The sequence below is a fragment of the Leucoraja erinacea genome, chromosome 20, assembly GCF_028641065.1.
Source record: "Leucoraja erinacea ecotype New England chromosome 20, Leri_hhj_1, whole genome shotgun sequence".
In the NCBI taxonomy this organism is placed as follows: Eukaryota; Metazoa; Chordata; class Chondrichthyes; order Rajiformes; family Rajidae; genus Leucoraja; species Leucoraja erinaceus.
Genome location: NC_073396.1, coordinates 5,862,541 through 5,876,590, shown reverse-complemented (window position 1 = coordinate 5,876,590; position 14,050 = coordinate 5,862,541). Strand labels below are relative to the sequence as shown.

The 14,050-nt window shown below is 43.7% G+C and overlaps 1 protein-coding gene across 1 annotated transcript; it reads right to left on the bottom strand.

The window, feature by feature from the left end:
• Positions 1-1,546: 1,546 nt before the first annotated feature.
• Positions 1,547-13,637, bottom strand: rpusd1 (RNA pseudouridine synthase domain containing 1). Its single transcript, XM_055651085.1, has 6 exons — positions 13,400-13,637; positions 11,696-11,903; positions 10,478-10,601; positions 7,635-7,737; positions 6,331-6,432; positions 1,547-4,338 (listed from the first exon to the last, which is right to left on the bottom strand). Exons 2-6 carry the CDS (start codon positions 11,875-11,877, stop codon positions 3,947-3,949), a joined length of 903 nt encoding a protein of 300 aa, XP_055507060.1. The 5' UTR covers positions 11,878-11,903; positions 13,400-13,637; the 3' UTR covers positions 1,547-3,946.
• Positions 13,638-14,050: the final 413 nt, after the last annotated feature.

Here is a 14,050-nt window from a genome sequence, read left to right as displayed (position 1 = left end):
ACCCTGGGAAAAAGGTTGTCTATTCTACCTGCAGAAACTCTGCTTCTATTTCCATGTGCATTACATGAACTGGAGTATTTCCAGTGGTTTATGTTTGTCTTATTTGGGATTGTAGCAAGGAAATGTTATCGAGACCTATGTCCTGACAGCAGTACAATATAAAAAAACAGAACAAAGGAGGACCTGGCGTTGGGAGACCGCCGTATGGGGGGGGTGGGTTAGATCTGAGGGGACCTGGCGTGGGGGTACATTGTAACTTTGAAAGCACCCTTTGTGTGTGACTACAGGTATTTGCATACCTTGGGTCACATGTATTCACTTAAATTCAATAACTAATAAATGTTAAATTTCTTTCGAACAGATGCAACAGCAGTAATTTGTGTTACGTATGCACTACACTGGTACCGGGCTAACAAAGCTGCGTTCCATATCACTGGAAACACTCTGTGTGTTTTACCATCAGGTTCATAAGCTAGTATATCAGGATCAGGCAGAAATGTCTACATAACAAATCCACAATCCTCACTTGTGTACATGAGCAGCAGGGTTTGGCTTTTGTAGTTATCCTGAAAATAGTGGTTAAATACAGAATACAGACATGACCAGAAGAAATAAAATTACTTGCAGTAGAAAAGCAAAATGTGTTTCATAAGTTCAGAGAGCAGAATTTGCCCATTCTTTTACGTACATCCTCTTATTCTGAGGCTATGGCTTCTGGTCCTAGACTCTCCCATCCTCTCCACATTCCCTCATTCCAGGCCTTTCACTATTTAGTATGTAAGAATCCCATGTATTCAAAAAAGACATAATGTTAGCCTTTCAAAATCAAATTCTTATTAAATAGATGCCGATTATGTCAGTTTTCTTTTTATTAAAAAAAATAACATTGTACGTTTGTTGCCAGGACTCGATGGCCTGAGCTTTAGAGAGAGGCTAAGCAAGCTAAGACTTTATTCCTGGGAGCACAGGAAGATGAGAGGTGATCTTATAGAGGTGCAGAAGGTCAAGAGAGAAATAGATATGGTAAATGCACAGAGACTTTTACCCAGGGAAGAGGAATCAAGAAGCAGGGGACATTGGTTTTAGATGAGAGGGGTTATATTTATTAGGAACCTGAGGGGAACTTTACACTTTTTATTATTAAACACAAAAGGTGGTGTATATATATGGAATGAGGTACCAGAGGAGGTAGTTGAGGCAGGTACCATCACAACGTTTACAAACATTTGGACAAGTAAATGGATAGGATAGCTTTAAAGGGATATGGATGTAGCACTGGTAGGTGGGACTCGTGTTAGAAAACATAGAAACATAGAAATTAGGTGCAGGAGTAGGCCATTTGGCCCTTCGAGCCTGCACCGCCATTCAATATGATCATGGCTGATCATCCAACTCAGTATCCCGTACCTGCCTTCTCTCCATAGGGCCACATCTAACTCCCTCTTAAATATAGCCAATGAACTGCCTCAACTACCCTCTGTGGCAGAGAGTTCCAGAGATTACTGAGTTTTCTCATCTCGTTTTCCCCCCTTATCCTTAAACCCCTTGTCCTGGACTTCCCTAACATCGGGAACAATGTGTTGATGGGGCATGGTGATCGGTGTGGGCAAGTTGGGCCATAGGGCCTGCTTCCACGCTGTATGACTCTATGATTACTGAGTTTGTTTTCCCCCCCAAAACCTAGCAGTATAGTTGGAAACCTTAAAAAAAAAATGTCAAAAATACTCAGCAGGTTGGGAAGCACCACTTGTGGAGAGAGCAACACGGGATGAATGCTCTTCTGCAGAAAGGTTATTTATCTCAAACATTAACTGCTTCTCTATTGCTCCTAAACAACCCGTTGAAAAAGACACAAAATGCTGGATCAAGTCAGCATTTTTGGAGAACATGGACAGTCGACGTTTCAGGTCGGGACCCTTCTTCACACGGATTGTAGTGGGGGAGGGGGTAAGTAAGCTGGAATAGAGGTGGGGCAGGAAAATCCTGGTAAGTGATAGGTGGATAGATGAGTTAGATGTATACAGGTGGGCGGGTGGGGGGTAATTCAACAAATGTGAAAGATGAAAAACAAAAAATGTGAGATAAGGATAGAAGAGACGTGAAAGATGATGCCAGAATGAGGAATATAGGTGGAAGGGGAGGGGAACGTTGTGTTGTAAGCTATAGTGTTGTTATTATTTTCTGTAAATGGCACTGTACCCTCCTCCCTTATCAACTATTTAGCCAGGTATAAAAGGCACACCCTCCTTAGTTCCACAGATTTACTTTTCATGCCATGACCGTTTAGAACAAATCAAAGTGCTCGTTCTAAAGTAACTCGGCAGGTCTGGCAGCATCTCTGGAGGGTGTGTTTCACGTTGCACCCTTCCTCAGCCCTCAAATTCACGATGCCCACCATTCTGACACCACTCTCTCCGTTCTCGATCTCTCTCTGTCTCTATCACAGTGGATAGGCTGGCGACTGAAGTTTTTTTTTGATGATTCCTATTGTTTAGAACAGTTGTGTCCAAAATATCAACATCATTCTTTCTGTGTTGCCCAACAAGGAGTTAAAAGATAGACACAAAAAGCTGGAGTAACTCAGTGGAACAGGCAGCATCAGATGGAATAGGTGACGTTCCAGTCTGAAGAAGGGTCTCCACCTTCTTCAGACTGAAAAGTCACCCATTCCTTCTGATGCTGCCTGTCCGGCTGTTATTCCAGCATTTTGTGTCTATATTCGGTGTAAACCAGCATCTGCAGTTCCTTCCTACACAAAGGAGTTAAAAGAGCAATGTCTTGCATCTCTCATGGTTGAATGGGTTAGTACCACAAAAGGGAACAGTTAGTGGAGATGGAATAGAGTACAGGGAGACTTGGAGGGAACAGTCCTTTCAGAATGTTAATATCGGAGTTGAAGATGCATCAATGGTGGAATTCCAGTGGAGTTAATAATCATAAATTAATTAATTTAGTTTAGAGATACAATGCGGAAATAGGCCTACCGATTCCACGCCGACCAACGATCCCTGCACACTAACACTATCCTACACATCACAGCTGCTGTACCATGGCAGAAAGCTGAAAACCACGTAAACCAACAGTCATTGCTAGTAATCCAGAACATCTTACAACCCAGTGGTATGAATATTGATTTCTCTAACTTCAAGTAACCCTGACATTCCCTCTCTCCATCCCTCCCCCACCGGTTAAAGAGAAAACTGGTCCACGTACATTGTGTGTATAAATTGAATATCCAAATGTAATTACTTTTTCTGTACTTTGCTGGTGGTTCAGTCAAAAATAAGTTTTTCACTTCAGGAGTATATATTTTTCTAAAAATAATTATAAGAACGGCGGTATGTCAATAACATATATGACATAAGGAAGGCATGGTAGCACAACAGTTGAGTCGCTGACTTACAGCGCCAGAGACCCGGGTTCGATCCTGACTATGGGTGCTTGTCTGTACGGAGTTTGTATTTTCTCCCCGTGACCTGCTTGAATTTTCTCCAAGATCTTCGGTTTCCTCCCACACTCCAAATATTTTTTTCTGTAGGTTAATTGGCTTGGTATAAAATATAAATTGTCCCTAGTGTGCATAGGGTAGTGTTAATGTGCGAGGATCGCTGGTCGGTGTGGACTTGTTGGGCTGAGGGACCTGTTTCCACTTTGAGCGAAACTAAACTAAAGTATATAGTCTGTTCAACAGTACATTTCTGTGGTGCAGGGGTATTTGGAACAACATGGAGGAAGAACAACTCTCAAAGATGTCACCAAGTATGTTAACTCAATAAATGCTTGACACAAAAGGTGTGAATTTGGTCAACACCAGTAAAGCAACATCAGCACACAGCAAATCTGGTTATTTCCAATAATGTGGTGGTCCTGCGGCATCTATCCATCTTGCCAACAACCACTGTTGAAAACTTCATGGCAACTCCCCATTCACGAAAGGTCATAAACATTAGCTCACCGCCCACTCATTTAACCACTGCAAACACTTTTCCCTTTCTTCTTTTGTCTCTTCACGAGGCTTTTTCACTGGTATTTTGTCAGCCTGAACTTCAAGAGTACTGCTCCTCTCAAATTGTTCTGTTATGTATTTCTCTTTGAGTTCCCCGATGATATTGTGCAGGTTATTGACATGCGAGCCCATCTCCCAGTTGTTGTCCACCGTGTGCATGAAGGGGTCGGGTGTGGTCACTTCTATCGGCTCTCCTTCCACAGGGATTTGCAGGTGATAGGCATGAAGCATCATGCGATAAGGGTCGTTATCTGTCTTCAAGCTGTAGGTGAAGTCACCCACAATAGGATGCCCGATGGAACTGCAATGAACCCTCAGCTGATGCGTCCGACCTAAACAAAGGAGAGCAAGATACGTTGAAATGTTACCTCTGCGGAACTCTGGAAGAAAATACAGGCAGACCTTGGGTAAGAGTTCCATTCCTGAGAATTGTTCCTTACACAATTTCTCCATCGGTCAGAAGCATCCATTTTCTAGATACCCATATTGTATCACTCTATATACACTTGTTCTAATTCATTGACCAATTTCCTTAACACTACCCATAATTTAATGGAATACATTGAATTTGACACGGCATTGAAATTGACAAATTGCATTTTTCTTTCCACTCAGGCCAGTCCCATCAATCCTATGCCAAATCTCATCCAATCAATCCTGTTCTTCCATTTATTTCCTTCCAAGTTGTTGCCTTCCAATTCTCGGTGGCAGCGGGAGCCTCGGTGATGGTGGGGCCTCGCAATCGACTCGCGATCAGCAGTCGATGAACATGAGGGGGGCGGGAGGGGAAGACAATGGAGGACCCGGCGTGAGGGGACCGCCGTGACGGACGGTGGGAGAACAAAAGGGGGACCCGTTGTGGGGGAGGCACTCTAGTTTAGAATCCTCTGCCCAGCGGATAAGCCTGCGTTCGTTTGTTTGTCCATTCCGGTTAAGGCGCTGTACACACGGCAGCCAGCCAACAGTCCCTTGTCTTTTTCTTTTTGTTTTCTCTTTCAAATTCAGGTTTTCGTGTACCTTGTTGTGTGGTGACTATTGGCAGACCAATTTCCGTGGATGAATAAAGTTTATCGTATCGTATTTCCCTTTGCAGATTTGTCAGTAACAGTACAGCTTAACTTTAAATGATTTAGCAGAATGATTGGAGGAGTTTTGAGATGGAAATTATTGAATCAACTGCAGGGGTCTGGAACTCACTGCCTCCACACATTCAACAAGTGTGTAAGAAGGAACCGCAGATGCTGATTTATACCTCAGGTAGACACAAATGCTGCAGTAACTCAGCAGGTATGGACAGCATCTCTGGAGAAAAGGAACAGGGTGATGTTTCATCAGGTGAGAACATCACCTATTCCTTTTTTCCAGTGAAACTGCCTGACCCACTGAGTTACTCCAGCACATAGTGTCTATATATATCCAGCCAGTGCCTGGCTGAGTAGATGCAGAGCACGGACCTGTCACCGGGAACATTGAATTATACACCAGTTGGGGGTAGAGTGCTGACATGGATAGAAAATTGGTTGGCAGACAGGAAACAAAGAGTAGGGGTTAACATAGAAACATAGAAATTAGGTGCAGGAGTAGGCCATTTGGCCCTTCGAGCCTGCACCGCCATTCAATATGATCATGGCTGATCATCCAACTCAGTATCCCGTACCTGCCTTCTCTCCATACCCTCTGATCCCCTTAGCCACAAGGGCCACATCTAACTCCCTCTTAAATATAGTCAATGAACTGGCCTCAACTACCCTCTGTGGCAGAGAGTTCCAGAGATTCACCACTCTCTGTGTGAAAAAAGTTCTTCTCATCTCGGTTTTAAAGGATTTCCCCCTTATCCTTAAGCTGTGACCCCTTGTCCTGGACTTCCCCAACATCGGGAGTAATCTTCCTGCATCTAGCCTGTCCAACCCCTTAAGAATTTTGTAAGTTTCTATAAGATCCCCTCTCAATCTCCTAAATTCTAGAGAGTATAAACCAAGTCTATCCAGTCTTTCTTCATAAGACAGTCCTGACATCCCAGGAATCAGTCTGGTGAACCTTCTCTGCACTCCCTCTATGGCAACAATGTCCTTCCTCAGATTTGGAGACCAAAATTGTACGCAATACGCCAGGTGTGGTCTCACCAAGACCCTGCACAAAGTAGAACTGCAGTAGAACCTCCCTGCTCCTATACTCAAATCCTTTTGCTATGAAAGCTAACATACCATACGGGTCCCTTTCAAAATGGCAGGCAGTGACTAATGGGCTACCGCAAGGCTCGGTGCTGTGACCACAGTTACCTATGTATGCAAGATGCAGGTAAAGTTTTGAGCAGGATTACTAACCTGTTAAAGGTTGGAGGAGTACTTTTGTAACTGGATCTCCACTGTAGAAACCTCTTTCCAAAACAGTCAGTTCAGTCTGGCATGGCTTGGGATTTTGACAACCTTGGTATAATTACACAAAAATAACTAATTTAAAGATCAGATTTGTCTTCCTTAAAAACTCAAACAGATAAAACTCAAACAAGTTACTTGTATGATTTATCCAGGAAGTTAAAACTCCTAGCCCGGACAGTGCTTAAATGCATTTTTCTTATTATTCACATTGTGAAATTCACTGGAACATACAACGTACAGCAATGTTATCCCACTTTTTAAGGATGGCGGGAGAGAGAAGACAGGGAATTATAGACCAGTTATTCTGATGTCGGTGGTGGGGAAGATGCTGGAGTCAATAATAAAAGATGAAATAGCGGCACATTTGGATAGCACTAACAGGATCGACGGGTCAGGAGCACCCGGTGAGTGCCGTGGAGCCATCCAAGAGACGACCCTGTGCCATCGGCCAAGTACGGGCATGCAATGAGTGCCGGATGGGCTGGCGGTGGGTGTTGAAGGTTGGTCAAGGACATGCCACCGAGAGAACAAAAAGGGACCCGGCGTGGAGGCCGCCGAGTGATCAAACTGAGACTATTGGGAACTATTTTGTAGGTGACGCTTTGCACACTTTGTGTATGGTGTGTAAAAAAGGTCTTCCCTTCAGCCTCTTCTTCCTATTCTAACCTATACTATTACACACCATCTCTGTTAAAATTGAGACAGTGCACCTTCTCCAATTACTGCTCAATCTCTCTATGTTCCCTCACGGTTCTAAAACCCAAGGTCAGATTGATAAATCATTATTTCCACACTTATTCTTTCAAGATGCTAACTTCCTACTATGGATAAGTACCTGGTGGCGAAGACAAACAAGGGGGGGGGGGGAGGAGGCGAGAGGTCTAGAATAAAGCAAATAGTCATGGAGCATGGAAACAGGCCCTTTGGCCCAACTTGCCCATGCCGACCAAGACGCCCCCATCTACACCAGTCCCTCCTGCCCAGGTTTGGCCTAAGATAGACGCAAAAAGCTGGAGTAACTCAGTGGGCCAGACAACATCTCTGGAGAAAAGGAATAGGCGATGTTTCAGATCGGAACCCGTCTTCAGACCGAAATGAGTGACAGGAATGGTGGAGCCCATAATGGCCCAATGTTGGCTGGAGAAGGCCAATATGGGCTCCACCCATCCCGAGATCATCTGCCGGCACATGTGAGAATAAAGTATCAATCAAGCAATTCTTCCTGGGGCCGCGGTATCCATCAATCTTACCGTGCATTCCAACAGTACACATCATGTGGGTCATTCCCACTGTTGTACTTTTGCCAATTGCATGATTGATGGCCATTCTGCCCAAAGAGACGTGACCTCTGACCTGTGGAAAAGATGAGTGTTAGATTACGTACACAACAATCCTTTTTCCAAGACACACTTTACAAATGCATGACAATTAAGCTTGTTTCTCTTTTTCTGTACTTCGAACCATTGATGACAATTGCAGTGAATTAAAAGGACTGCAGTTTCAAAATTAGGAAACTAATGCACATAGAAATTTGTTGTTGAAGCCAAGGAGAAAATGCTCTGCCTAACCCCATACAAACAGCTAGGGTCCATGTAAAAAATGCAGACTTAAAGAGAATTCTAACAACGGAAATGCTGCAAACATTCAGAAAGTTAGGCATCACCCGTGAGTAAGTAAAGATGTGACATTTGTCAGTGCTGGAAAGAGAGAATACAGGTTAGTTTTCAAATGTGGGGAGGGTGGGGATGGATGGTGGATATGTCAAAGGGAATATCTCTGATAGGGCGAGTCCAAAGTTGCCAAAGTGATTGTGCTGTTTATGACATTAACGGGTGGGTGGTTGGGCGAGTCAGTGGCAATTTAAAACATTTTCATATTTCATGCTTCATCTCATCTCTCCTGATCTAATCTCTCCTCGTCTTTTGTCTTTTCAACTCTGGCGTGGTCCAAATATCTTGCAATGGAAAAACCTATCCCCATCACACCAATATCCACCTAACACTTGCCAGGCTTTGTCCAGCCCCACCTGTCTTCCAGCTTCCCTCTTCTACAATCAGTCTGATGAAGGGTCCCAAACTGAAACGTTACCGATCCATGTTCTCGAACAATGCAGCCTTACCCACTGAGTAGCACTTTGTGTCATTTAAAAAAAACTTATTTTGTAAAGAAGTTTGCTCAGTTCTAATGAAAGGTCACGCGTGTGAAAAACTTCTGGACAAAATAATAATCAACTATCCATCTCATTGGAGACCCTTGGACTATCTTTTATTGGACTTTACTGGACTTTCTTGCACTAAATGTTATTCTCTTTATCCTGTATCTGTACACTGTGGACGGCTTGATTGTAATCATGTAAAGTCTTTTTGCTGACTAGCACACACCAAAAAAGCTTTTCACTGTACAGGTGACAATAATAAACTAAACTTGACACATGTATCAAATTTATTAGATCCTTTTGCAGATGTCACTAGGATTGATGGAGTAACCAATCAATATAGTATATTGGGATTTCCAAAAGACATTCAGTAAGGTACCAGGTTAAAAGTATAAGTTATGTACAAGCAATGAGTTTTAAGATAATATATTAACATTGGAGAAACTTTGATTAACAGTCATTAAAAAAAAGTTCTGAATAGCTCAGTTTTAGGTTAGCCAACTGTGTGCTCAGTGGTGGGCGACAGGGATCAGTGTTTGCCCTCAATCTTTGTTCATGTCACCAATAAAGGCACCATCTATAATGTGTTCAAGCTATGCCTGTTTCTTTATTGGTTACGTTAAACAGTCCTTCTTCCACACGTAGCCCAGCACCATTCCCCAATTCTTTCTGCTTTACATCGACAACTGCATCAGGACTGCCTCCTAATTTGATCAACTGTGGGGCGACACGGTGGCGCAGCGGTAGAATTGCTGTCCTGCAGCGTCAGAGACCCATGTTCAATCCTAATCGTGTGCAGTCTGTATGGGGTTTGTATGTTCTCCCCGTGACCTGTGTGGAATTCCTCCAGGAACTCTGGTTTCCTCCTACACTCCAACGACATACAGGTTTGTAGGTTAATTGGCTTGGTATAATAATAAATTGCCGCTAGTGTGTGTAGGATAGTGTTGGTGCGTGGAGATCGCTGGTTGGTGCAGACTCGGTGGGCCAAAGTGCCTTTTTTCAAAAGATATAGCTAAACTGAACTTTACCACTAACTTCCATCCTGCCCTCAAAAACCACTTGGTCTCTCTCTGACACCTCTCTGCTTTTTTGATCTCGCTGCCTCCATCATGGGACAAACTATCAACTGACGTCAATTCAACTACCACAAACCCACCGACTCCCAGTTATCTTGACTACACGTCCTCTAAGCCTGCCTCTTGCAAAGTCACCATCCCTAACTCTCAATTTACCTGTCACTTGCCTGGCTCTGCCCTGCCCCACCCGCTCTTTTCCAGATTCCTCCCCCCTCTACTATCAGTCTGAAGAAGGGTCCCAATTAGAAACGTTGCCTGTCTATTCCCTCCATAGATGCTGTCTGAGTTCCTCCAGGACTTTGTGTTTTGCACGTTTATAGATTTCTCAACATTAGGCACAGAAGCTTGACTTCCTCTGTGGTCAGGCACTCGACTAAGCAAAGGGGAAAAATGTGGAAACTTGCAAATCAAACCAATTATTCAGCAGAGCCAAGATAACCTCAGGTGTTCATTGTTGCTCTGTTCTTGATTATTGTAGCTGGCAGAGTAATTATTCTCTGCTGTGACAAGGGCACCTGGTGGCAGCAAACGTTAATGCACCACTTCCGGTACAAATGGAAGTCAAAAAAGTCACGAAGTGCTGGAGTAACTCATTGGGTCAGGCAGCATCTCCAGAGAACATTGATAGGCGACATTTCGGATCGTGACTGGCTGAGTTACTTGAGCATGTGTCTTTTTTTGTAAACCAGCATCTGCAGTTCCTTCTGTCTACGAATGGGAAAGGGAGAATGAATGAATCGTGTACTTATATATTTCAACCTAGTGCAGTATTTTGTTGTTTAAGCCTTTAGAACAGGATGATGTGTTTACGAACCATCGTGTTAAAGTGAAAATGTGTGCAGCCATCTAAATAGCGTACCAAAGCCAGGTATATCTTGGTTACCAGACGATCTCGGAAACACCGATAGGCCTTGGCAGCTGCCATCTTATTAAGAGCAATGCACAGCGCCCCACTTGTTGAGAAATCCAGCTGATGACAAAATCTGCCCAGAAACACAAAAATAAAATGTAATACATTGAACAGTGCAGCACAGGAAAAGATCTTCGGCACACAATGTTCATCTGGGAGAGAGTGAGAGGGACAGGTGATATCAATTGAAAGGAATACTTTGAAGACTTTCTTTAACCCAAACACCTTTGACCTCTTCACATTACAGCCCACTCAGGCTAACCTTTCCACCCCTTCTAACCAACAAGGAGTCAAGAAGGTCACATCCCAACTCAAAAATAACAAGGAGCCCTGTGAGCAGACTGTATCCACACCTAAATTGATTCCCGGTAACAATAAAAACACTTAATTGCCTGCAGCATGGAGTGGGATATTCTAAAATCATAAAGAACGTAGAACAGGACACACACATGAACAGCTCTTCGGCCCACAATGTCTGCACTATTCCCTGCATATCCATCGCCTATCTTAAAACCTCTCAAACGCCACTATCGCATCTGCCTCCAACATCACCTGTGGTGACGCGTTCTTGGAACCCACCACTTTCTGTGGAAAAAAGTTTGCTCCGCATACCTTTTTTTAAACCTTACCGCACTCATCTTAACGCTAGTTCCTCTCGTCTTTCACATTTCACCCTGGAGAAAAAGGTTCTGAGTGTCTACCTGCGCCTTGTCCTGCTCTTGATGAACCACACTCAGCCCACTCTTTAGACTTTACTTTAAAGATACAGCGTAGAAACAGGCTTTTCAGCCCACTGAGTCCACGCCGACCAGCGATCACCCCATACACTAACTAGCACAATCCTACACATAAGGGAAAATTGGTAAATTTGCCAATTAGCCTTCAAAGCTGCATGTTGTTAAGAATGTGGTATGACATTAGAGCACCCAAAGAAAATCCACAGAAAGAACTTACAAACACCGTACAGACGGCACCTGTAATCAGGATCAACCCCGGGTATCTGGCGCTGTAAGGCAGCAACTTGAACGCTGCGGACATAGAACTTGATGCAATAAAATGGAGTTTAATTTACCTTCTTTAAATTCCAACAGTGCAGATAAGCTAAATTTAAAGTACGACCACCTTTAACATGCAAATATTGTGAAACAGATTTTTTAAAGTACTCACCTAAACCCGTAGTACGTGTTTGGGTCTGCAAGCTCAGGAAACTGGTGCTTCAGTTGAGACTGGACAGTCAGCTTTTCATACCACATCTTACTGTCAATGCGGACATCCCAGTGTTTATTCACCACCAGGAAATCGGAGCTTTGGTACAAAATACACAGGTTCCCAATGCTGGCAGGCTCCATATCCAGACCACGTACAGAAAGTAGCCCTGAGTGAAAATGAAGAACTTGAAGATTACCATTTAGCTCGACTACTTTCAGGACAAATAAGTCAGAAACTGCTCCAGTAGACCGAGCTCGCGGGCAGACTGGATTTGGAAAGGGCGGCAACACATGGTGGCAGCTGCATGTGTAAATATGCAAACAGAATTTCGCTGGCAGTTGCACGTGATAAATAAAGCACCATTGAAGACCATGAGACATAGCAGCAGAATTAGGCTATTCTACCCATCGAATCTGCTCCGCAATTCAATCATAGTCAATCCATTTTTCCCTCTCAACCCCAATCTCCTGCCTTCACCCCGCAACCTTTGACGCCCAGAATCGAGAATCTGTTAATCTCCGCTTTAAAAATATCCTATGACACGACCTCCACCACAGACTGTGACAATGATACATGGGAGGTCAAGAACCTATCAATCTCCTCTTTAAAAATACCCAATAACGGCCTCCACTGCCGTCTATGGCAATGAATTCCACCCCCTGGCTGAAGAAATTCCTCATTTCCATGGTAAAGCTACATCCTGTCATTCTGAGTCTACGCCTTCTGGTCCTTGATTCCCGCACTCCTTCAGTGCTGCTATTGACACATCCCATCGATTCATCGGTGGACCAAGGAAGGCAATGGCTGGAGACCAGCAGCAGACTGGGGGTTTGCCTAAATCGGGCACCGCTCATAACTGGACTTGTCAGATGGTGCCAAAGCATGGCACCTCTTGCATGCAGGCTCAGTAGACTATTTCCATACATTTGCTAATTGGGGATGGTATGGCAATACTTAGTGGACTATTTGTAAGAAAACAATCTTACTGTGCGTTTGCACTTCGCACAGGTGACAATTGATCACCAGAGATCAAAAATAGACCTCGAAAAAAGCTCCAAACTATCTCGTATTTTTGACTTTTCAGTGATATTGTTTATTTGTCTGTTTGTTTAATAATACATACATATTCAGTATATATCTATACTTATAAAGCCCTCTCTCTCTCTGCCTCTCTCTCTCTCTGCCCCGCAGGCCACCCCCCCCCCCCCCAAACGGGACCCAACGGGTCCCACTTGGTCTAGTATAATATGTGTGTGTGTGTAAAACAAAATATAAATATTGACTTTGCAGTATTTTTGTTTTTCATACATATATATGCACACTGAATATGTATGTGTTAATATTTTTGACTTTGCAGTATTGTCTGTCTGTTTGTTTACTTAATACAGTAAACAGACAGACAATTACTGCAGTCAAAAATAAGGCACAAAAAGCTGGAGTAACAGTGGGTCAGACAGCATCTCTGGAGGAGAGGAATAGGTGATGTCTCGGTGTGCACATATATATATACATACATACACACTACATGTATATACTGAATACATTGCAGTATTGTGTTTTCAAACACTGATATTATATATATAATTGTCAGTCTGTTTACTTTATTAAGTAAACAAACAGACAGACAATAGTGCAAAGTAAAAAATATGAACACATACGTACATATATATATAAAATGTATAGGAAAGAACAGCAGGTGCTGGTTTAAATCGTAGATATACACAACATGTTGGAGTTACTCAGCGAGACTGGCATTATCTCTTCTCTGGAGGGATGAAATGGTTGAAGTTTCGGGTCGAGACCCTTCTTCAGCCTGAGAGTGGCTACGAATGGCCTAATTCCACTCCAATTCCTCATGACAATAAAACGCTCTTGACTCTTGAGATGCCTCAGTCACCCAAGACTCATCTCCTGGACTTATCCCTCTATTCAAGTCAACGTAGAAAATAGGTGCAGGAGTAGGCCATTCGGCCCTTGGAGCCAGCACCGCCATCATCCTCTGGAATCAAACTCTTCTCAACCTTCCCCGTTCCGGCTTTCTCCCGGCCAGTCCTTCTATTCCCTTAAGTCTCCTCATGTGAACTAGTACTTAACACTACTCTCTGCGCCTAGCTAGAGCTAACCTCCCCGCTTTCTGCGTAGGTGGAGGATACCGGCACGAATTTCCTCAATTGCCTGAGGGGTAAAGCGCTGGCCTTACTCACCAGTGCGAGGCGTGGATGCCCATCACCGTTGGACTCCCAGATGTCACCCTGGATCTCTCCCCCTTAATCTCCTCGCGCTAGCGCCTTGGGCCGGCGGCCCCTCCCGTCA